This window comes from Pocillopora damicornis, chromosome 13 (assembly GCF_964200805.1).
Source record: "Pocillopora damicornis chromosome 13, jaPocDami1.2, whole genome shotgun sequence".
Lineage (NCBI taxonomy): Eukaryota > Metazoa > Cnidaria > Anthozoa > Scleractinia > Pocilloporidae > Pocillopora > Pocillopora damicornis.
This window is the reverse complement of record NC_142682.1, coordinates 14,407,809-14,431,156: the sequence shown is the minus strand read 5'-3', so window position 1 is coordinate 14,431,156 and position 23,348 is coordinate 14,407,809. Positions and strand designations below refer to the sequence as shown.

The 23,348-nt window shown below is 38.6% G+C and overlaps 2 protein-coding genes across 2 annotated transcripts; both read right to left on the bottom strand.

Annotated features, from left to right (window-relative positions):
• Positions 1-870: 870 nt before the first annotated feature.
• On the bottom strand, positions 871-23,343 carry LOC113680136 (uncharacterized). The gene is made up of 16 exons (XM_027197133.2): positions 23,244-23,343; positions 22,343-22,376; positions 21,444-21,537; positions 20,652-20,755; positions 20,048-20,223; positions 19,468-19,580; positions 18,714-18,756; positions 18,313-18,393; positions 17,346-17,459; positions 16,786-17,115; positions 15,886-16,015; positions 15,637-15,683; positions 3,062-3,308; positions 2,773-2,890; positions 2,349-2,404; positions 871-1,773 (listed from the first exon to the last, which is right to left on the bottom strand). Exons 1-16 carry the CDS (start codon positions 23,281-23,283, stop codon positions 1,611-1,613), a joined length of 1,890 nt encoding a protein of 629 aa, XP_027052934.2. The 5' UTR covers positions 23,284-23,343; the 3' UTR covers positions 871-1,610.
• Positions 8,193-10,845, bottom strand: LOC113680155 (galanin receptor type 1). Its single transcript, XM_027197158.2, has one exon. The coding sequence runs from the start codon at positions 10,225-10,227 to the stop codon at positions 9,070-9,072; it is 1,158 nt and encodes a 385-aa protein (XP_027052959.2). The 5' UTR covers positions 10,228-10,845; the 3' UTR covers positions 8,193-9,069.
• Positions 23,344-23,348: the final 5 nt, after the last annotated feature.

Sequence of the window (23,348 nt, the reverse complement as noted above, 5' to 3'; positions counted from 1 at the left end):
GGCGAGTGCAATTTGAGAACTTTCAAAACATCACGAGTGACCATAAATCACGAAATGCACGAGCAGGTTCATACGATTTTTTATTTATTAAATTCTCGACAAAATTACTCCAACATTTTATCGAGTTGTTCGTGCTCGTATTCTTCCATTTTTGGGTTTACTTTTCGTCGAGTCGCCCATGTTTGCCAGACATTTAACCAGGTCTGTGTAGCTTTCAACGTGTTTTTGTTTTTCGCATTTTCTTTAAGTTGCTCAACGATGTTTTGGTTTGACAAAGCAAACCGGCTGTCAGCCATTTTTGTTTATAATTTGGTGTTCAAATTTGGCGCTTCCCCGGTGTTTCCATGGCAACTTCTCCGTATTGCACTCTATAACCTCTATTGCACTCTATAACCTATTTATGCATTCATCACTAACCAATCAGAAACGCGATATTTTGTTGAGTATATAATAACTACTGATATTAATATTATTTATTACCGTTACGATGACTGGTTGAAGGTCTTCTAGCTTCATTACACAACCTCGTTTTCTGTTTAATGCTGTAAAAATTGCGGTGTCAGTAGTCTTAGACTGCCAATTTTTTTACTTCATCTTTCACGAAAACCTCAACCACCCATCCAATAAGTCTAGCATGTTTTGAATGCCTATGTTATATACAGTTCTGACTGAGGAGTTACTGTGAAAGTGATGCGTCTTGCCAAAGGACGCAATACGAAGACCCAAGTGAGAATTGAACACAGACCACCCCACCCTAGTTCGATGCACTTACCTGCTGGCATGTGTAGACCAGTCATCCCAAGTGGGGAATAAACCCACAGAAAATAATCAAAGAAATATAAAGAAACAAGCTTGTAAAATAAGACAGAATTATAAGAACTTCGGTCTTTTATTTTTTCTTTACATTTTTTTGCTGTTTTTTTCCTTTTAAACTCGATATTTGTAGAATAAGGTGCTATAGAAGATATAAAGCAACATTTTCAGATTACAGTGATCCATCCATGACACGGGTCGACGAAATGACAAAACAAACGCTCAATTGTAGTTTGAAGAACGATTATTTACAAATGGTTAAAATTACAAGGTGGACTGACTAAGATATCCTTCGAATGCTCGATTCTTTATATTCTTGCGCAAGGAGAGTTTTAAGAGTAAAGACACAGCATCTTACATTAATAAGGCCAAAATATCGCCCAGATATTCTCTAACAACGAAACCCGCTTGGATTCAAGGTAGAAGTGACACCCATTTGGTATTAAAAAAGATACGTTGTGCAGAAAACGTGAGGTCTGAGCACCATGGCGTCGCCCAGGAAAGGATTTGAAATCTTTGCTTTGACGACTTGGTTTTCAGTTTACGATGTCATTTGGGCTATCAAAACTATAAATTGAAAAGATGCTTTTGGAAACCCTCCATTGATGAAAAGCATGATGAACAGTTGTTTGCGCACTAAAGAGAACATCTAAGTTATCGTGTAAACTTGGAAAATCGCTGCTGCAAGACCCAGTCTTGATACCTTGTACAAGTAACATTTTGTACAGAGACGACTTGCAAGCAACTGTAACGTTCGTTCCTCAGGCTACACAACGCACCATACGATCTGAGCGTGATCATGGTGTTGGTGTCCGCTGACCTTCTTCTCGCGGCTCAGAATTTTCGCTCTTAGTTTCTTTCGCCTCCCGGGTTCTTCTACTCTTCTTCTTGCTCGACACCAGTTCTCCCTCTTCCGGGCCGCCGGAAGTTTCAGACCCTGTCGTTTTACTATGTCTTTTTCTGTGGTAAAAAAGAATTAATTTACCCAAAGGTTGAATATCTACAATTCCTTTCTTTCAGGTGGGAAGGAGGACCTTGAGTGCTTTCATTGAAAGAAAACAACAACAACAACAAAAATTAACCCACTACAATGACTTTACTCAACAACTAAAGAGGAATTTACCACGCAATTTTCCCAGGCGTGGGAAAAGTGCGAGTTAACCCTTTCACTCCCAAAATCTCCTCAGTAACTCTCCGTAATGTCTGCTGTAAATTCTCAGTACGATGTTGGTTCAGATCGGTATTAGATCAAATAATATCCCTCGAATTTATATTTTTCTTTATTCTCATCACGTGTCATCTTGATTTTGTATTGAAATTGTAAGGAGACATTCTGTCCTGGTCACTCCCGGGAGCTAAAGGGTGAAGACGGGAATGTACCTCTTCAAGCAAATCAAGGTTCTGTGAACTCTAACGGTGACGTTTATTTGATCAGCAAGGTGAATTTCAACTAAAAAGGACCACAAGAACATCAAATGCCTTTTTAATCGCAGTTGTAGTAGGATCGCGAGAGATTGAGCGACCAAAAGACTTACTTTTCTCGTTGTTCTTTTGACTTTTCTCTGTCTTTATCTTTTCGCGATGAACGTTCCTGCAACAAAATAAAACATAGCATAAGGTCTACAAGTCCAAAGTAAAGAAAATGTGAATATCTGTACTGCGTAGAACTGTCTCTCCAGGTCTGAAAGTCTGCTTTTCGAAAAGAATACCCGCGTGATTAAGCTATGTTGTAAGTTGACGCTTATGAAAACTTAACTAATTGTCAGAAGTCAATGAAACTGAGCTTCTGACTTTCCACGAGCCTGTTTAGGATTGTCGCTGTTCCAAAATTAGCGTCTATCTTTAAGTTTGCTGAGCGAGTTTCAAGCCTTTTCTAGGCTTGTCAGCCGGCAGAAGGGTTGTCGTCTGTAAGGAATCAAAAACTACTATAAAATATGAAATATGAAGAAACAACCTTACCTCACGTCTTTCTCTGTCTCCTTTGTCACGGTCACGGTGTCTTCTTTCTCGATCACGCCTATCTCGGTCACGATCACGATCACGCTCTTTACGTGGAGAACGATCTCGGTCACGATTTCTGAAAAGGTACAAGTGGTCAAGTGAAAAGCATGTCCAGTCAGTGCACGGTCTCGCTTTACCCACAGAACGATTCCCTTAATTCTGGTCTATACGCTCGCGATGAAATCCCACAGGACTCTCTTTTCCTCGCTAAACATAGATATTTATACTTTTTTTAAACCTGCATCACCTTTCTCTGTGTTCACGGCTTCTGTCCCTATCTCTGTCTCGACGTCTATGTGAATCACGATCGCGTTTCCTATCTTCATCACTACTGCCAAACTCGCTATCGTCGTCTCCCGGACTCTCGCTGCCTTGCCTGCCCATGGCACCCGGGAATCCCTCGCGGAATCCAGGGGGAAACCCGCGACCCATGCCAGCGTCCCACGGCATGCCGGGAGGATGTCCCATCATTGGGTGAAAAGCTTGGGTTGGATCTGCAAGGTAACCATGGTTACGATCGCAAACGTATTATTAATCATTTAACGAAGAATCATGCAAACCCAAGAATGGCTACTTTAAAACAGGGTATACAGCAAATGCGCGAGAGTCTGTGTCTCATCTGTCTACGTTGAACTTCGTTGAATAGCTGACGGAAAAAGAAAGACTGTTTTCACATTTTATACTGTTTACACATTCGCGAACCATCTGTTCTTCAGACTATTTCAGCAGATCGAGCGAGACTCTTGGTACATTGACACTCGCTCATTAAATCATTTATTCGTTTGATATTCATATCTGTACCTTATAATTTATCTTATACATGTTACTCCCTGCAGTCTTTCGATCTTCACACGTTTTACTCTTAATTTGTGTTGAGGCCCTACGCGTAATAATATTCTTATCACTGATGATGCCGTGGATCGGCGCAAGCTTGGATCTTTAAAAAGATTTTAGCAACAATTGTACAGTAGTTTAAGGCCTCATTTGAAATTTTGTCAGTATTAAACATTTGTCTATCCTATAATTTCTACTGGATAACGTATTGGTGTCGTGAGGAAAAGGAACATGTCAATTACTCCGGGGGTGGAGGGGCTGAGGTTCAGACAGCTTGTAGACTTCTTACATCGATCCCAATGTGGTGGGAAGAAGAGGTCAAGAGTTATCACTGAACCAGCACGATATTTTGCCGCACTCTTTATTAATTTAAATCTGACAAGATGCCAAGAAAAAGGTTATCAACATCGAGTCTACGCAACATAAGCCAACATTTTTTGGCTTGCGGTTAAAATCTAAGACGGCGAAACACTATCAGGTGCTCAAATTGCACCACAAGCGATATGCGCATAAGATGTTAACGCTACCAGCTATACTACTGTGATAATGATGCAACAGGAATTGATAAACAATAGATGTGGTGACGATAGTTTTTCATGAAAAACTTGTATTGCAAGAATCTGCACAGTAAAACAGTTCCAATGAGGACGGCTTCGCGGTAGCATCATAACAAAATGGCTCTCTTCAGTGGAAGTTCGATTGAATGATGGTAGAAGGGCAAGCTTATCACAGAAGGAACATTAAGGGAAATAAGGCAAAAATTATGGGAAGGGAAGATATAATCCGTCTAATTCATAATCTGTTTTTTCGTTTCTTCAGTCAAATTAACAAAGAATTGAACTCACTGGTAACTGAGGCTAAGCAATGCATTTTAGGACATTTTGGCGTTAGCAAACTGGTTGAATACTTTACTTCTTTGAGGCGATTACAGCTGCGACTTAAGACTGGTGAGATAATCCAAAGGAAAAACAGAAATGTTTGTAAGGGAGGTAGAGGGAAAAAATGGAGGAGAATAAAATTTAAGTCAGGCAAACTTCTTTCAATGTCATCTAAACTTTTCTAAATATTCAATTCCCCTTTTAAAGCTCGCTGCACGGCCGTGATTTTGCAAATATGAACTTTTGCTTCACAGATTTCCCGTTTAGTGCCAGCACTAATCAAAAATGAACAGATTACTTAAATTTTCGTAACCTTCTCTGACCCCAAAAGGTGCGCTTTCCATTATTTTGCTGTAACGTCGAATGTGGTTCAAGGCGGAAGACAAAGAAAATACACACAACAGTGATAAAATATACATCACTCTGCGATTGAAAGGAAGTCTGCATAGTTATAAAAGAAGACAGATTTTAAATCGCAGACACATCGATACACCTGATTTATTTTTTATAAGACTGACTCCGTTTGTATTTTTTAAATCAAGGGATATGAACTACTGCATAGATAATCCATACGTGACTCTTTACATAATTATGCAATTGTTTTTTCTGTTTTAGACTATTTTAAGCCAATGTCTCTCAAACTTGGCCTTCGATAACCAGGTAAGAGCTCTCTTCGGTCGACTTTAAAATGTTTGGTCTAAGAAGATTATTACAACAAAAAACACCCGATAATGGTAAAACCAATTTATTTAACACAAGACAAAAAAAAAAAAATGCAATTAAAAAATAAAATGGCCCTTGAGGAAAAAGTTCTTATCAAATATCCTAAGCGGTAAACAACCTCTTAATGAGGAAATGTTATTTTTTTTAACTGCGCCCGGAATTCATCCACATTCCTACATGCATTACAGCGTGAAGTGTCGAATCTACATTGAACAAACATGCGTCGAGGGGCCATTTGTATACCTCCCAGAAAAACAGAAATTTCCTGCGCGGTTCCAGCTGTCTCCTCTTAAGGGTATACACTCTTCTTTTCGATAAAAAATTTAACTGATTATCTCTTAAGTTTCTCTTGAACCGCTTTTCCGAAACCTCAATTGGCCCAAGGGACACAATTTTAGCCACAACAGCTGCACTGAGTTCATCGGCACAGAACATGCGCCACGGAGCGTATAAAAACGTTAATAAAAAACATATGAAAAAGCTTGACCAACAAGAAGCAAACTCTTGCGCAATCGGCGTGGGTGTTTGCACTCAGAAATAAACGAAAATATGTCCCACAAACGCACGAAAAACAACACACTAACTCAAACAAATGTTACGACAGAGTGTACCGCCCTACAATGCAAATTTCAAAGCCTGCTTTTAACAATTATTTTTTTATATCTTTAAGATCTATAAAATGTTTTTTTTTTGTTTTGCACTCGTCTTTTATCTTAGCGACGGTTCACGCACATTCTTAAAATCAGGGCGGTAGTTCAGCAGGAAAATATGCGAGTGGTAAAAATATGCCCGAGTTCATTCAGTAGCAGTGCATTTGGAAAAGCATACCACATGGTAATTTTTGGTTCGCTCAGTTAACTGAAGAAGTGAAAGAGTGAAGTGGGACAGTTGTCGTTCGAATATTGATTTTTCGGGAAGCCATTTTCACGTTTAAATTGTGTTTTGATTTTTTTTTCAGTACATTTTCGCTTCACGATTGATATCGAGTGCTGAGCGCCCAGATTGTTAATGTAGTTTTTACGGAACTATGGCAACACCAGACGGATTTGTCTGGTTAAAGGCAGGCGACACAATCCGGAGAAACTCGAAAAACACTCGCTGTTATAAATCCTTGTCACACATCTAAGAATTACACCAGATTGTCACTGTTAGGACTCCATAAAGATGTTCTTGAATGTCACACGACCCACATGTAGCGCCTAACATGTGGAGAACAAATGTGACACCCTGCTGCATCCAGTACGCTAATCTACACGGATATTACAACCTAAATAATGTTCTGTGTTTGGAATGCACTGCTCGTGCAGAAAGAGGGCCGACTGCTAAAAGACAAACAACGACCCTACACCCACACAAAGTACAACATCTTTCCAAATAAAAAAGCAGAAACTTCGAAGAGGTGATGAAACCGAACAATGCAGGCCTAATTGCAATTAACGTTGTCATTGGAAAAGGCAAAAACAAAATGAGAAAAAGCCAAATAGGACTTCATTGTATGTATGTTTTTTTTTTCATTAGCATAAAATAACTATCCTTTTGGCTATATGCCAAGCAGCCGAAATAATTTACGCAGATTTTCCACTGGAAAAATTATTTCAAACTTTTTGAGAGTATCAGACGTTTCAAGCGATTCTAAAAATTATAAAAAAACCTATATGCTTATGCCGTTTGCTTAATATGTGATATGATAATTGATTCGAGTTTGGCTTTATCCATTCTTCTTTTTAACTTTTTCTACGACAACATTACTGCAATTAGGTGTATCCATGAAGAAAAAAATGAAAAATGAAAAATCTTTCTCCACAGATCTAATGACATGTTTGCCATTCAAATAGCGCCTGTAGATCTCCAAGCAAACACTAGGGTAACAAATTGAATATTTCGCCCCGAAGAGAGAAAGGCAAACAAAACTCGCTTCTTGTGTTACGGAAAAGTTGAATACAGTGCAATTAAAGGGTCGTGAAAAAATACCATGGAGCAACACCACAACGGAAAAAATAAATCATTTCTGAGCGTCGCTTTCGATGCTCGCGCGTTGAAGAGACTATTTTGAACGAGAAGAAATATTCGAGGATGCTTACGTGAGGTGAATTAACGACTTCTTTCACGAGGCACGAGTATGAATAAGGGAAGGAAATGATGGTAGATATCACTGAATAATGTATCAATTTGACTTTCTTTCATTGAAGGAGTACAAAAATAAACACAAAAAAGGAATTAAAGAGGGCACACGGATAAGAATAACCAACAGGATAAAAAAAGGAAAATGGAAAGACACTTTGAGACAACTTGCGTATTGTGAAGCAAAATAATGATTTCATATCTTTAAGATGTTATCTATGATCGTCTGCGATGTAAATCCGGTTTATCATATTTACCGGCAAAACAATAAGGCAAAAAACCCTGACCCTCATCAATTAATATCTATCTTACGCAAGTGCCAATCAGATTATTCTGGGAGTACTTCTTACGAACACCAAAAATGTTATCTATGATCGTCTCGGACGTGACTCCGGTCTTCTCAAATTAACCCGCAAAACAATAAAGTATCGTAAAAAATAATACCAATAATGTAAAAAAAAAAAGTCCTGACTTTTTATCATTTCGTATTTTTTCCGCCAGTGTGTATCAAATTATCCGACAAGTGCATCGTATGAACTCTTAACCCTTTCACTCCCACAAGTGACCAAGACAGAATTTCTCCTTACAATATCAATACAATATCAAGCAGCCAGGTGATGAGAATAGAGAAGAGTATCAATTATGGGATTATTAGTTGATCCAATACAAAATTCTCTGAACTAACATCATAATAATTGTATGGCAGATAGTAAGGAGAATTACTAATTAGGTCTTGACAGTGAAAGGGTTAAATATAATCCTACAATCATCTGCGCATAAAAATACAGTTATAGATATAGTACGGTAAAGAAGAACCTTGCATGTTGTAAATCGAAATTTGTCGGTAAGTTTTAATAAGATTACTCAAAAAGTACATTTTACGATATGCGCCGTGAATGGGCTTGACCATGTTAAGAACAACGAGTCAAAATGTAAGAGATTGGAGTCTCCGACTGGAATGGGAAAAGCAATAAAGAAAGATGTCCATTTATGAGGGGCACTTATTGTTTAAACATCACTATAACATGTCAGAATCAGTCTTACAATACAATGAATACTTAAAACACATTTCCCTAGAAGAGTGCTCATTCCCGAAATTGACGGGAGAAAAGGAGAGTTTTCAATAATCCCTAGAGAAAAGACTGAAAACAGGTGACAAAATGACACTCTTTCGAATAGAGGTAATTAAACCTCTGTTAAATAAAAGAAACTTGTTTTAACGCACAAGTCATCTACAAGTTCGACGTTTTTATGATTAATAGGTAACCTTCAACATCTATCTATTGCGTCTAAGCTTTCATTGTCTCTTTTGTGCTGTTATTACCAGCTTTTGATGCAAATTCTCAAGGTTTACCGCCCTCAGAGATGCCTTTTTCGTAAATAAATAACTTGCAAATTACTTTAAAACGAGAGTGGCAGACGTATACCAGAAATCACAGGAACTATTTGTCGTTACAATTTTGTTGACAGTACATTGTTTCGTGTTTAGATATCCGCTTCTTCCATCGACGCATTTGCTCACGGTAGGAGATACATTAAAGCGCTTTAAAATCCATTATCAAAATCCAATTTAAAAATGGAACACCCCAAGACATGACTCCTTTCTAAAGGAAATTATGCATTAAACAGCTATAGTAAACATCACGAAATATGAGGTAACTTTTCTTCGCGAAAAAAATAAAAAAATCTAAATTGTCTGCTACACGAAAACGTCGGAAGCCGACAAACTACCTCGCTCTTTACCACGCGCACCGGTACGGGCGGAAAAAGATCTAGCGCGGCGGAATGAGGATACTTTTTCTGATAGGGAAAAAAGCCTGGAACGTTTCCCCGATGAAGAACAATGTTTTATGTGCCACTTGAAAGCCTTTCGGAACTCCTCGCTGAACAAAGCATAAATGAGAGGATTAGCTGAGCTGTTGCAGACAAAAAACAGGATGCATACTTTGAAAAAAAACAACAAATACTCAAACTTCGAAGTGTCCTGGAAGATGTCTACCACGCGAAAAACATTGTACGGCAACAGTGTAACGAAGAAGACCAGAACAACTGGCGTTAAAATTTTAAGCGCTTTGTAGTTGCGGTCACTTGCACGGCGGCTTCCCCCCGCTGATGAGGAGGAAGGACGCTGGCGAGACTCTCGACGAATGTGGCTGTGTAAGGCGATGCTCTCGTTCAAACGTCTTCGTATACGAAGATAGGTGAAGAGGATTATACCCAGAGGTAAAATATAAGTTAACAACACTGTCTCCCCTTGGTACAGCTTGTTGAAAGTGACACTCGGAAACTGGGGGTGACAGAATGCACGGCTTCCATTTTCCGAGTAGTTCATGACAAAGAATAACGGCACCACGAACAGCAAAAAGGACAGGAACCACATTAACAAAATGACAACCTTGACTGTTTTCATGGTCTCCTTTTGGCTCAAACCGTGCCCGGAAATGATCCCACGGTATCGAAAAACGGCTATGGCAGTGATGCTGGCGATGGAAACACCGTGAAAAACATCACTCAACGGGTAAAGCACCTTGCAGCCAAACTCTCCAAACGGCCAGGTGACATCCTCTGTGCGTACCACGCCAAATGGAAGGCTAAACAGGAGGATACCTAAGTCGCTGATAGCCAAGTTTAGAATCAAACAGTAGGCGAGAGAACGATGAAGACGTTCTTTAACCACCACAACACACACCAGACCGTTGCCTAGGACGCCAGCCACGAAAATTACGGCGTCTAAAATAAATCGCACAAGCTGCAAGGAAAACGGTTCGACGTAGAAATGAAATTGCTGTCCTCCTGGGTCGCTTACGTTGCTGCTATTCACGGCTGTAACAAGTTCGGGGAAACCCGACGAATTCATGTCGAGACCGTTTTAGTCTGTGTGCAATCCTATTTCGAAGGAAATAAATACACGATAACGTGGTGTCAGTCCGAAATTCGAAGAGCTTCTTGGACTGTTGAGTTGATCGAAGGTAATTGTTCAAATATGCCCGCGAACTGATGTCTTGAGTATTCAACTTTGCACCAAACGTAGCAAAGCTGGCGCGACTGATGTAGACCGCAAGTCTGATAACGAGATCACAAAATTGAATATTAATCTATCCCAACAGACTCTACGCGCAGGCCTCCCTGTGGCTTAATTTAACGCTAGCTCCCTCCCCACCGTGCCTCAGTGTTTTTCCCGGTCGCTTTCACGTCTCAATTAACTGATGTAGTGTGTGCTACATGTACTTCAGAAGACGGACGGACGAGCGAAGACTGATCTCCTCTGACGGATGATCCCACGAGAGCCACGGTGAAGTGGAGTATGAAGTTACGAACAGAGTCCAAAATAAAATTTGATATAAATAAAACCGATATTTGACACGGAATATCAGTAACAACGCCTTGTGATTTGTTGTTTACAGCAATGACAGGGGTTAGCATTTTGTGTTCTCGCTAGAGTAATCACCGGTTGTGTAAATTTGAATGACAATGTTGTTCTAATGGATAGGATAGCAAGCTGATCGACGATAAACGAATAAGGAGTAATATTCAAATTTTTGGCATTTAGCTATTGCCGGAAGGCATAATGGGAAGGATCTAATTAGCAGTGACTTTGTAACCCGGTAACTATGAACGCGAAAATCCGAGGTATTCAGCACCAAATTTCGGCCATGTTTTGGGTTGAATATCGCGTTACAAATTGCCAGTACACGCTTTGACAATAAAAGCACCTTTCCATAGGCTTGGCATTTACATTTATACTATCAAAATTACCGACACACATTAGTATCAAACCGAAAACAACACAGCAAAACAAAACCGAAAAAGTACTGAATTACTTTGGAACAAAAAAGAACAAATGACCCCTGTGGAAAATAGAGGATTATTTGCAACGGAGTTTCCTATGAGGTTGAGATTACAATAAGGTAGATAGCAATTATCTTTTACAGATTGGCTGCACTCCAAATAACACAGTGGTTTCAAGAAAATAGGCAAAATCGAGGCCCCCAGGTTAAGTAAACTTTCAGATTCCGGATAAATAATTTGCCTCGGGTCATAACACCTGTAATTTAAGCTATGCACACTTAAAAAAATATTTTCCAATAAGAACCACTCCACCGTGGAAAGTAGGCGAACAGGAAAAAAAACATTCACAAACAAGAAATTTGCTTATAAAAGCTTTAGGTCGACACTTGATCAGAATGAAAAAATTCCTTTCCGGAAAAAACGCGCTTGCAATAAAATCTTTGCAGAAAGGAAGTCAGGAAGCCAATGTAAAAGTCAGAGTCATTTATTTTACAAATGTCTTAACTCACCCCAAAAGCCATCAATAAATGTGTCTAAGAATTCTTTACGCCACGAAAGTATCAAACAACTGCTGCTGTCTTTCCTACCTAGGCGTGCGAAAAAGGTTAAATAATGAACCTCTTCACTTTTCAAAAACCTGCAGGTTATCGTGATAGAGAACTGAGCCAACCTTACCGACATTCGAGTAGGAGGTGAAATATTTAGTCCACGAATCCAATGAAATTCTCGAGTGCACTCAAAGATAATCTTTGAGATACGATCTGTCATATAAGGCGGTCACATATTCCCCATAGATAATCTCCAAAACTGACAGGATCAATGTATTATTTTTACTACAGCACCGACACGGGGTAAAATATTTGGCATTGATAACAAAATTACTGTTCATTTGCATTCGGTTTCTTTACAAAAAAGATAATCCTAAAAAAGACTCTAAACCTGTCGGTAAAAAGGAAATGACTAAAGGGCTAGGCTAATACAACGATGTCCAATGTGGGACGAAATAAATTCAATCTAACATCACTTTCTTTGGCGTACTCAAGAGATTCATTTGGGGAATTGTTCGTGTAAATGCAGATTAGTGCTTGGTCGACATTTTGCCGAAGACGACATATTTTCGGATTAAGGACACTGTCATTTACAAGATACTAAATGTTTTCTCGTCGAGTGAAACAGTATTATATATATTTTCCATTAGTTGTCGCTACGGCATGACTGAGGATTTGTGAAAGGTCCTCAGCGATGTTGTAAGAGAACCGAAATAAAAACGACACAATATATTTACAAACATTCAATTACACGAGGAAAACTTAATTTCATCAGGATTTTGTTCATTTCGCGTCTTTTTCTTATTTCTATCAGGAGCTTCCCTCAACAAATTATTTCAGCAATGACAAAACGGGGGAGGAAATTAAAACAGTTATTGAAATAGAGAAAAGTTGTTTTGAAAACATGACAAAAACATTGATTAAATAGCATTTCAAACGAAATTAAGGCCCCGGAAATTATTGCCCACTAAACATCATCACACTGCATGAGTTATTTTTTCTTTTTTTCGGGATAAAAATTCTAGACTATGGCAAAATTGACCACGATCATCAGGAATTAAACTTTACCTTACATCGTACACAAGAGGAAACGGGGAAAACCAAAGAAAAACTTTTCAGGAAGCAGTCAAACAAAAGGTAATTTATCCTGCCAGCGCGAAAATGGGTCAAACGGTAGGAAACAGCTGAAGCTGCTGCCGTCGGTTTCTGCCAAAACATAGTCTGGGTTGGACATTGAGTAAATCCTCTGACTGAAGACTGACGTTATAAAGAAAGATAATTATTTGACATCGCTTTTGTATTCTTCCCATGTATTAGCCAAAAAAGGAAAGGAATAAAAAGAGTACAATAAATAGAGCCAATCGTATATTAGTCTCTTAAGAAAATCAACGTAAATCGGATTAAATACAAAATAGGTTTCATTTGTCACGGGACAATGTCTGGAAATAAATTCAAATAACAAACGAAACGGCACAAGAATAACAAAAGCTCTCTATAAATTTCTGCCGCCTATGTTTAGCAAAATAGCACGAATGAAATGGGGGGATTGTATTGTTTCCATTTGTTTCGCTTATCAATAAACGGTATCGCAAAGTAACGTTTTGGAAAAGCAAGAAAGATGTTGAATAACAATGATAAAACTAAAGAACGACGAGTTTCTTTAGAGTTTCGAGTTTCTTTCTCTTTCTTTCTCTTTTACAAAACTGTTTAGAGAAAACCAACCTTTGTAAGCTACTGACGAGGGTTTTCGACACAGTTTCCCGCTTGCATCATAGAACGGGCGATGGCGTAGAGTGCAGTGATTCAGTTAACACCGTAAAAATAGAGCTTTCGAAAATCAAATAGAAGGAGCAGTAAAGAGACAAATCATTCCGGAGATCAAGTGCATCGATTTTAATTTTTTAAAACTAAGTTTTATTTTGCAGCAAGACGTAAGCGTAACATTTCAAGGAAATGCAGTTTTTTAATCTAAATCCACATACGATCTGAAAATTAATTCTCCAATCCAGCTGCTTTGTTTTTCCTTGAAAATCAGTTCAGAGAATTTGGTGTTTCATCAATAAAACTTCGGGCAGATACCTTTTCCTGACCTCGCTACATGTTTGCTGAAAAATCTTGCATGCTAAAAACTTATTAAAACTTTTTGATCCATTCAATTCTAAATTTACTCAACTTAGATACATGGAAGAGAAGGTTTGTTTTTTTTAATTTGTGGTTGAAGTTTTGTCTTGAATTTCCTGCAAAAACCTTTAGATTGTATACAAGATGATGGGAATTTATTACTTCATCGCCTGAAAGACATTTCCTCAAAGAAAGGAAAAAAATTTGATCCTTAAAGACATCGACCCAAGAAAAAAATCATCATAAGAAAGTGTAAAGACTAACATGACTCACTTTTTCAAAATGAACGATTTGTGAGGAAAAAAATCCCAATTAGAGTTACTGATCGCAGTAGTTTTGCATCGCTGTATTTTACATACATCTGTTCTGATCGATTTTTGGTTCAATGAAAAGACCATTTCTTATGAAATTAGAGAAAATTCACGTCGGTGGTATTGAAAAAACCCACAAACCATCTAGAAATTTCCGTTCAAAAGTACTTTCCAGACAAGTTCCTGTTTCAATGTTTACACGAATGTTTACTGACAATTTGAACGAGATAAGAAGCAAAAACAGGAAAACAGCAAATTTAACCTAAAAAATGAGCATAGGTTTGTAAAAAATAGAAAAAAGAAGCCCACGTCCTTTGGTGAAAAGATTTATTTGGTGACACAACTTAAACTGAGACACTAGAAGAGAATTTCATTACGTGCAATAAACTAATTGATGATGCCTTTGGCGCCAAAGCCCTGCTTATCGTTGTGCAGGTAATTGATTGAGCTCTCAAGGACGAAGTCATTAGGATCAGTGTCACAGATAAAGAAGTTCAACTGCATCGCAAGATTAAGCTGCAGCAAAACAGGTGAAAAACAAATTCTCTTTTCACTTTGCTGTTTAAAGCTTTTTTCAGCGAATTGTTTCAGCTATTTGGCGACTGGGAAGGATATGAAAATGAACAAAACATTTTTCTTCAGCTTTCAAAGTAAAGAATAGTTTTAAAAAACATCTACAAGGCATTAATTGAAAGTCACTTCGATTGAGATTGAAGACCCGGAAATTATCGCGTTATAAACATTCTTTAATTGAGCGTGTTGCCCTTCAGAAGATAGAGTATGGAGGAAATAATCGAGCATTTTAAGAAGACGTAATTAAGATCAATACAAGAGATAAGTTGTTCAACTCCCTCGCAAAATTAAACAAATTGATTGAAGTACAGGGAGACAGATCTTTGTAGATGAAAAACTCCTGGAAAATTATTAACTTTATCACAGTAAACCAACCAACAGCAAAATTTTAAGCTTGAATTGTTTAAATATTGTTTCAAAATCAAGAGGAGAAAATTTTGTGTGCAGAAAAAAAAAAAAAAAAGGATATGAAACGTTTGAACCACAGATATGAAAACGACTTATTTAACATCTGCACAAAATCAGAGTCATAACACAAATGCTGTAAATTTGCAGCTAAAACTAAAAGAAAAAAAAAACTTCATTGAGGATTGGCTTTTTGGAAGTGCTTTCACAAACAAGGTTTTCTCGGCAAGCGCTCGAGAGAAGGAAAAATTGATCACAATCTCCATACGCAGGTAGAAAATTTTTCAACGACATCAAATAGGGAAAATTAGCTGGAGTAAAATAGCCCCTAGTCTACAGTTTCCCAGGCGAGTCATTTACACGACGAAAAAAATTGTCTTCGACAGCTTTTAATAATAACATAGTCACCATTGAAACGCAGGCATAAACTTTTCACCACTGATCGATTTCGTATCGTGAAATCCTACGACCTCTTTAATAATCCAAAGGGATTATAACAATTGTAAAAATGTGCCTTACCTCCTCCTGGGAAAAACGCCGCTCCTTCTTCAAACGGTCTTGGTCCTCTACACAAAGAATTTAATCGTAATAAGACTTTAATAGGACCTTAACGTAATGAATTTGACTTCCATGTGGGCAAACACTTAGCGGCTTTATTAAAATGTATAAAAACCTTCGAGCAAAAATGGCATAGTTTAATGAAAAGGGAAAAGTTCGCGATTGAATTGGCATTCTTTGAGAGGAACAGCTTGGAAACAAGGCACTGACCTTTCATCTATTCCTTGCGGAAATTCCCCGGGTGGAGGCATTCCAGGCGGAACCCCTGGGGGCCCTCCTACCGGCATTCGCCCACGACCTCTACCACGCATGCTCATTGCACCCGGGCGACCTGGAAACCCTGCAAAACAAGGACAAGTTTGGCTAAAAACGGCACCATGTTGGTAGCTGTTCGGTTACCACTCACGAATAGTCAAATTTACCTAATAGATAACTAGTGAATTTAAATTAAACAAGAACAAATGAAACTGATTTCAAAGACAGGAGAGATTCGATTAAGGTATGTTTCAGTTGTCAAAGGCGAGAAAACTCGCATATGTTCCACAGCGCAAGGAAATAATTTAACCGATAAGTTAGCAAGCGTGAAAAAGAAAAACAATCTGAGAGAGCGCGAGGAAAATATGGTTGGCGCGAAAGACAGCGCACACGTATCAAAAACGGGAAAAGTTGAAAACGTTACCAAGACCTAGCAAACATACAGTTAGTGTTTAGTAAAGGAAAATTTGCCACGACTGTCTCTTAATTTTAAGAGGTGCACATTTGCGTTGAAAAATGTCCGGTAATTCTTTATATGATAATTGTTTATAGTCTCCTTCACCAAAATTCAGTTTTCAGCTTTTTGATTCGTTTACTTAACTTGCACCGTCAGTAAACACCTCCAGTTACCCGCTAGTTTAACTTTAACATGACGCTTCGCAGAATGCGTTTGAAATTTCGCGCAATCATTCATCTGCTAAAAGGGAACTGACTGTGCATTTTTGGAAACGCTTTCGCCGTCAAGCATTTACGAACAATTACCTATGTTAGCTCAAACTTATTTATATATACATTATAATCAGTCTTTAAATTATTTGGTTCACAGATGACAATTTTACAAAGATGAAGACAAACCTGGGTCAAATGGCGGTGGCATCCCATCCGGAGGTAATCCCATCTCAGGCGGAAATCCGTGGGGTGGCGGACCTGCCATGCCAGGCATAGGGGGCATACCCGGGGGTGGCATACCCGGAGGTGCCCCCTCGGGGTGGTGTCGTCCATCTGGACCCATGGGTCTGAAGGGAGGGGGCATTCCGGGTGGAATGGGACCACCAGGTGGCATATGCATAGGTATACCATGTGGTGCTCCTGAATTTGGAGGGCCCATTGAGGGGTCTGGGTGAGGGGGAATGAATGGTGGGGCTCCCGACACCGGTGGCATCCCATGGGGACCTCCTGGTGGACCTGATAAATAGAAGCCAAGGAATCATCATATAAACCACAAATGTCAAACCAAAAATGGGGGGACACACATTACGTCGCACCACGGAGGGGTCCTATTGAATTTAGAACTACGCTAACGTGAACGGCAAACGGCAAGAACTGAATTCAAGATAATATTTTCTATATCGGTGTTAAAAAGCAAAGCAAAAAAATTTATAATAGAAAAAAAAACAACAAAAAAATCAACAGACCTGGAGGAAAATGTCTTTTGTTCATCATCCCTTGGCGAGCCGCCACATCCGGGTTCATACCTTCCTCCATCATCGGCATCATGACGTCATCTTCACGTCTCCGGCGACTTTCCACTGAAATGATATCAAAACTGAATCAGAAAAATTAAAAATAATGCAAAACCAGACAAACAAACAAATATAGAACAATATCTGTAAATTTCAAAGAAACTTAGGGCCAGTTATTTACACGAGGTTACCTAAACCGCGGTTTTCCACAAGCAGTGGGCCTCAGTGATTCTCTATAGGAGGGTTAATACAATTAAAAATGTCGGCCCTCTTGACACTGTTCACGAAAATAAATGTTCAGATTAAAAAATGCGGCTATATTGGAGATCTGCCTTGTAAGCACTGCAGTATGCTTGGCGGTAATACTTCACATCATCCAAAGCTTCATCTGTTTATCAGAAGGGAACTGAACTCTTTCAATGTTTTGGTTCTTTTCGTCCTTTGTTTCTAGTTCGCTGCGCGAGGGGAGCAAGTCGTACACTCTTTTGACCGTAACTCCTCCACCACAAAGGTCCCAGATAAATTCCATTTTCTGTCTTTCAACTTGATCTTCGTCACTGTGAAACCTCGCTTCTAATAACTTCAAGAGTAACCTTCACTGGGGTACTAGGCGGTTTTATTACGCGGCCGGCGTTGCGAGCGAGCCTAATGAAGCGAATCGTGGGCCTCATTTGACTCCTACTTTGTTCCCGAAAAGTGAATTCCTTTCAAGTAATTATTTGTGAGACAATAAACCCTATACTGACCGAGCCTGTCTCGTCAAGAAGGCCGGATTTTGACCCCATTCCTTCGTTCGTTTTCAGAAACCTCTATCAAGTCTCGGTCCATAAAAAACGTCACATAATAACTTCGCATATATCTATACATCTTTTCTTGACGTGCTGGCCGTGTTAATTGTTTACCAGTCACATAACCTTACCTCTGGAGCCCTCTCCGCCGATAACATCAATGCTTCCTTCCAGTTTTCTCTCAGGGGGTGGGCCTGCCTTTCTGGGTCTCCCTGCCAAAAACAAAAACAAAATTCATCTTATCAGAACTATTCCAATAAGCGACTGGTTTCACTTCTCCGTACCAGAAACGAAGCACTTCCTAACCGATACAATTCAAAGGACCCCACTTTTGCAACCGTTTTCAAAAGTCTACGTTTCCATCGGCGTTTTGAGGATACTTACTGCAGTAATACGCACAAACACATAAAAAAAGGTTTGCGTCTTCAAATAAAAATACATTAGTATCTATGGGACCTCTGCAGAACAAGGAGAGAAAGAAAAACAGTATATAGAGCAGGAAAATTGGAAGCTAACTAAGCATGGTACAAACCATCAGGCAGCAAGGTTGGGTCCACTGTGGCTGGTGGGTGCATCTGAAACACAAATGTTTATGAAGTTTAAAGAAGAGAAACAAATACCAAAAATACCTAAGAGTTTAAGGTTGTAAGGATTAATAAAAAGTCGCAGAAAAAGTATAATTTTTAGTTAGATTACATACCATTGCCTTGTTTTCATTCGAACTAGTAAGTATTATCTGTGTGAGTAATTTGCATTCCTGTTCATCATAGCATGCGAGGCCGTACAAAGTGGGGAAGGAAAATTTATGTGGGCGCTAAGCGCAATCCACCGGGACCTGAAAAACGCATCTCGCACCCACAATAAACTACCCTTTCCCCCTTTCTAAAAGCAGGCCACGATATTTTCTTGGTTTCTACACGCTTTCGGCGAACAAATGAAGGGAAGGGTTTTCTAACAACTCACCAAGATCACAACGATGGCAATTCGCACCAGCATAACCCTCATCTCGACCTCTTTACCCTTTGATGCCAGCAACTCAAGCTACGTTAATTATATTTCAAGTTCCTTCGCGATTCTACAACAGTTTAGGTGGTTTAACATACTTGTAGATATGAAGGGGAAAACTTAACGAAGACCATAAGGGAGGATAAAACATTGTTTTAAGCACAACACATTTACAAAGGGCTGTCTGTTCCGCTGCATTCAGATGGCGCTATAAATAGCTTCATTGGACCAAATGGCGGACGTATTATAACAGCTACAACTAACAGCAAATCACAACTTACAAATATTTTCTTTGGCATTTGTAATTCCATTCTCATTCTTCTCTGCTTTTCACAGTATTGTTTCCATGTGTCTTCCGTGAAGCCATAGTTGAAGTAATCAGTGATGTCAGCACCTGTGGACAAGAAACAGTTATTGTTACACACAATGTATGGATGCCTGATTTCCCAAGCAGAGATACCACAGGTTAACCACTCTCGTGTGTGACTGGTAACACAGAGTTTGGTTTCACTATGCAACCTTTTCTCTGTCCATGACTGTGTTGCATGCAAGACCATACAAGTGCTGCAAAGGAGAATAATTAACACCCCTATCACACCAAATCTTAAACATGTTTTAACACTGTTTTTGATCGTTAGAGCGGCTTAAACTTTTTTTCTTCATTTGAGCTGGTTGATCAGATGTTTGTCAACTTCAAATGTATCACAGTGAGATCACTAGAACCCTAAGAAAAATTCAGTTTTTCAGTTCTCTGTTTCTGATTCTTTCTCAGTTAACCTGGTTTTGCTGCTGTGAATAGGGCATAACTTCCCTCTACACTTTGGCGGTTTTCTTAGCATCACTGGATGTCACAACTCTTACCAGGCTTTCTCCAAGGTTTGTCATCAACTGAGTCCAAATCGAATTCATGCACAGACACACCATTGACTGTACCAACTGCATCCACATCAATGTGTTTATTGTCTTTTGTATCCTTTACTGCAGCAGATCCACTTCCTGACTTGAAATTCCAGTTTACAGGTGCTGCATATGGAGCTCTGAGGAAAAATTATTTGAACATCAGCATGGTACATGTAGGAGACACTTGTAGAAAAATTCCAATTTTTTGCAATCTCTCTGCAACAGTGCATGTAGGGATTGGTAAATTTAGCTGGACAAACTCTGCAGCAATGTGGAAAACACTGTGGCTTTGTGAGTCGAGATGTCTGGGTTCTTGACCTGGCCGAGTCAATGCGTTGTGTTCTTGAGCAAAACAGTTGACCCTCACAGTGCCTCACCCAAGAGTTTAAATGGATACTGTGTTACTCTGATTCCTTGAGGAAACCAGGATAAGCTCCCACTAGGTGGGTGAATTGGCTTGAGTACAAACTTTGCTTTACTCTGCGCTAGCACATGTCCTATGTATTTCAAATTTAATATTTTTAACCATTACATTTGGTACCAAAAAGTAACTGTACATCCTTACCCATATGGTGCTGCTGACGGATTTATTTCCCCAATAGTGACCTGGACATCATCATCATCGTCATCATCGTCATCATCATCATCCTCCTCATCATCTTCATTGCTCTATAAAATTCATCACTAAACTGTAAGTTACTCAGTTAATTTGAAGTCAGGCACTAGGACAAAGTACTGTCACTGTGGACACCAACACTAAACTTAACATTCCAAAATCAAGAAACAAGCAATTATTGATAGCTTGAAAATTCTTTGTCACTTCTACTTCATCTGGTCCTACCCACTGATATACTTGAGTGAATTTGGCTAAAATCATTGTCTTTTTCCTTGAGTATAATTGGTTAATTTTGTTTAACTCTTTAACTCCCAGGAGCAACCAAGACAGAATGTCTCTTTGCAATATCAAAACAACATCAAGCTGACAAGTGATGAGAATAAAGAAAAATATCAATAAAGGGATTTTTAGTTTATCTAATGCCAAATTCTCCAAGCTAGCATAATAAAAATTGTATGAAAGACAGTAAGGAGAATATATAATGAGATCTTGGGAGTGAGAGGGTTAAGATGCCCCTTCAAGTAACAGTAGTAACAGAGTAGTCTACATATTAAATCATACTGAAGATGTCAATATTTTTCTTGCTTTGGATAAAATCTGTAATTTTAAATCTTCTAGCTCCAAGAAACTGCTTCAAAGAAGTTTCATCAAATTCACCCTTGGGAGTGAAAGTAGCTTTTCTGTCCGAAACATGCAGAGGTCTGTTGAAAATTGTTGTATTAGGTGAAGTTTAGGACTCACAAGCTCTCCAGCTTCCTTGGCATCATCTTCATCTTTGACTTGTCCATTTTCTGTAATTTCTTCTTCTTCTTTTGGTTCTTGTTTTATTTCAGTGCTGTAAAGAGTATACAAAGTGAAAAGTAATCAATTACTTTTCTTTGGGTTTTATCAACTGAGTTGACGTTACAAGTTTCAAACTATTGGATAATTTATTGCTATCAAGAAAAATTACATGTTAATTACTTTTGGGAGTTAAATGACTCAATAACAGTTGATAAAACCAGATATCTTGTTATACTCTGCTACCAATGGCAGTGCCACTGTTTCTTTAGAAACTTACCCCCTTCATTCAATACAAGTTTCAATGAGAGATTTTTTATTGACACTTGCCACCCATATTACTGGTAAAGTTCCCTATGAATTACTTGAGGGAGTGGATAAGGAAGTGAGAAGGGTGTTCCTGAGGCATCAGAATACTGAGAACTCTCCAACTAAATTTCAATAGCTTAAGCTTTTTCAGACATATTCTCTTGCTGTTACATTTTTTGGAGAAAACTCAGACTAAGCCCAAGACATGTGCTTAAGTACAACACGCATCCTGCAAGCAACCTTTAACTCCCACAAGTGATGAACATGTAACTTCTCCATATAACAACCATACATTTTCCAGCAAATGGGTAATGAGAGTGCTCAGACTTATCAGGTAGAATTCATTATCTTGATCTAACACCAAATTCTGGTAATTACTTTTTTGCAGCAGCAGCAGCTAGAAAGGAGAATAAACAACCAGATCTTTGGAGTAAAAGTGTTAAATATAACACTAAAAACTTATGCCTGCTCAAAAATAATTTTACTTTGTTATATCTGTCTTTGTTTGGCATACCTAGTGTTTATCTCCTTCAAGAAAACAAACTTCTTACCTCAATGTTTGGTCCTTTTCCTGTGCATCACCACCTTAGAGTGAATAAAAAATTAATAAACCATCATATATCTACAAGGACTGAAAGACATGGGGTACTTCTAAAACAGTTAGAGGTCATTACTCTTTAAAGATTACTATATTAATCCAATTTTTTTCCAAATGTATTTACAATTTATTCTGAACAGGAACTTTTTTTAATTGGGAACCACTATTTGAAATGAGTCAGCTTGCACTTGAATAGATGGATAAAACAAGCTGTAACATGTTTCATCAACAGTTCTTCATGCAGAATTGATGAATTGAGTGATTTTAACTTTTTCTTTCCACTGATGTAACAATGATGCAGTGCACATACACAGAGTGCTGAAAAAATACAATGCAAAACTGCTCAAGAAATTTCAGAAGCTTGAGTGGAAAGATTTCCTAAATTTTACAAAGCGTTTAGAGAAGAAACTTTATAGACTTTGCACCATAAGCCCTCAGACCTATTTTATTCTAACTGAAGAGTTAAAATCTATTTTTGATGGTTTTTACAGGATCCAAATCTGTATAGGCAGATTACTAAACTTTTCAAGAATTCCAGAATCTGTACAAACCCATACTTTAGAGGTTACTGAGATATATGATCACTATATTTTCCGGAGTCAAAATTAATATTCTAGTGGGAAACGAAGCGAAAAAATTGAACGATTCCTTGGAGAAAATTTCATGAGACAAGTTTCCAACGAGTATCTGACAATTAGTTCTTCGATATGTATGAGAGCTCAAAAAGGTCATCTCAAAAGTATTCATTTGTCCGTTTATGAAGTAATTTAAAGGGCACGGAGAGAAATATATCATGACAGGATCAAGCGCTGGAGATATGGCTTACGAGGGTATATTCTCAAGTCTATCCTTACCTCCATACAAAAACTTCTCATCATCTTCGACGTCCGCCATTTTGATGGAGCATGAGGGATGAAGACAGTGTGCGCATACAACTGTCGTGATTACCGCTGGTCGTC

Coding starts and splice junctions, on each gene's coding strand:
- LOC113680136 (XM_027197133.2), bottom strand. CDS start 23,283: ATGGCGGACGTCGAAGATGATGAGAAGTTTTTGTATGGAG. Junction 17,460..18,312: donor CGGCGGAGAGGGCTCCAGAG/GTAAGGTTATGT, acceptor ATATCATTTCAG/TGGAAAGTCGCCGGAGACGT. Junction 15,684..15,885: donor CCGCAAGGAATAGATGAAAG/GTCAGTGCCTTG, acceptor TTCTTTGTGTAG/AGGACCAAGACCGTTTGAAG.
- LOC113680155 (XM_027197158.2), bottom strand. CDS start 10,227: ATGAATTCGTCGGGTTTCCCCGAACTTGTTACAGCCGTGAATAGCAGC.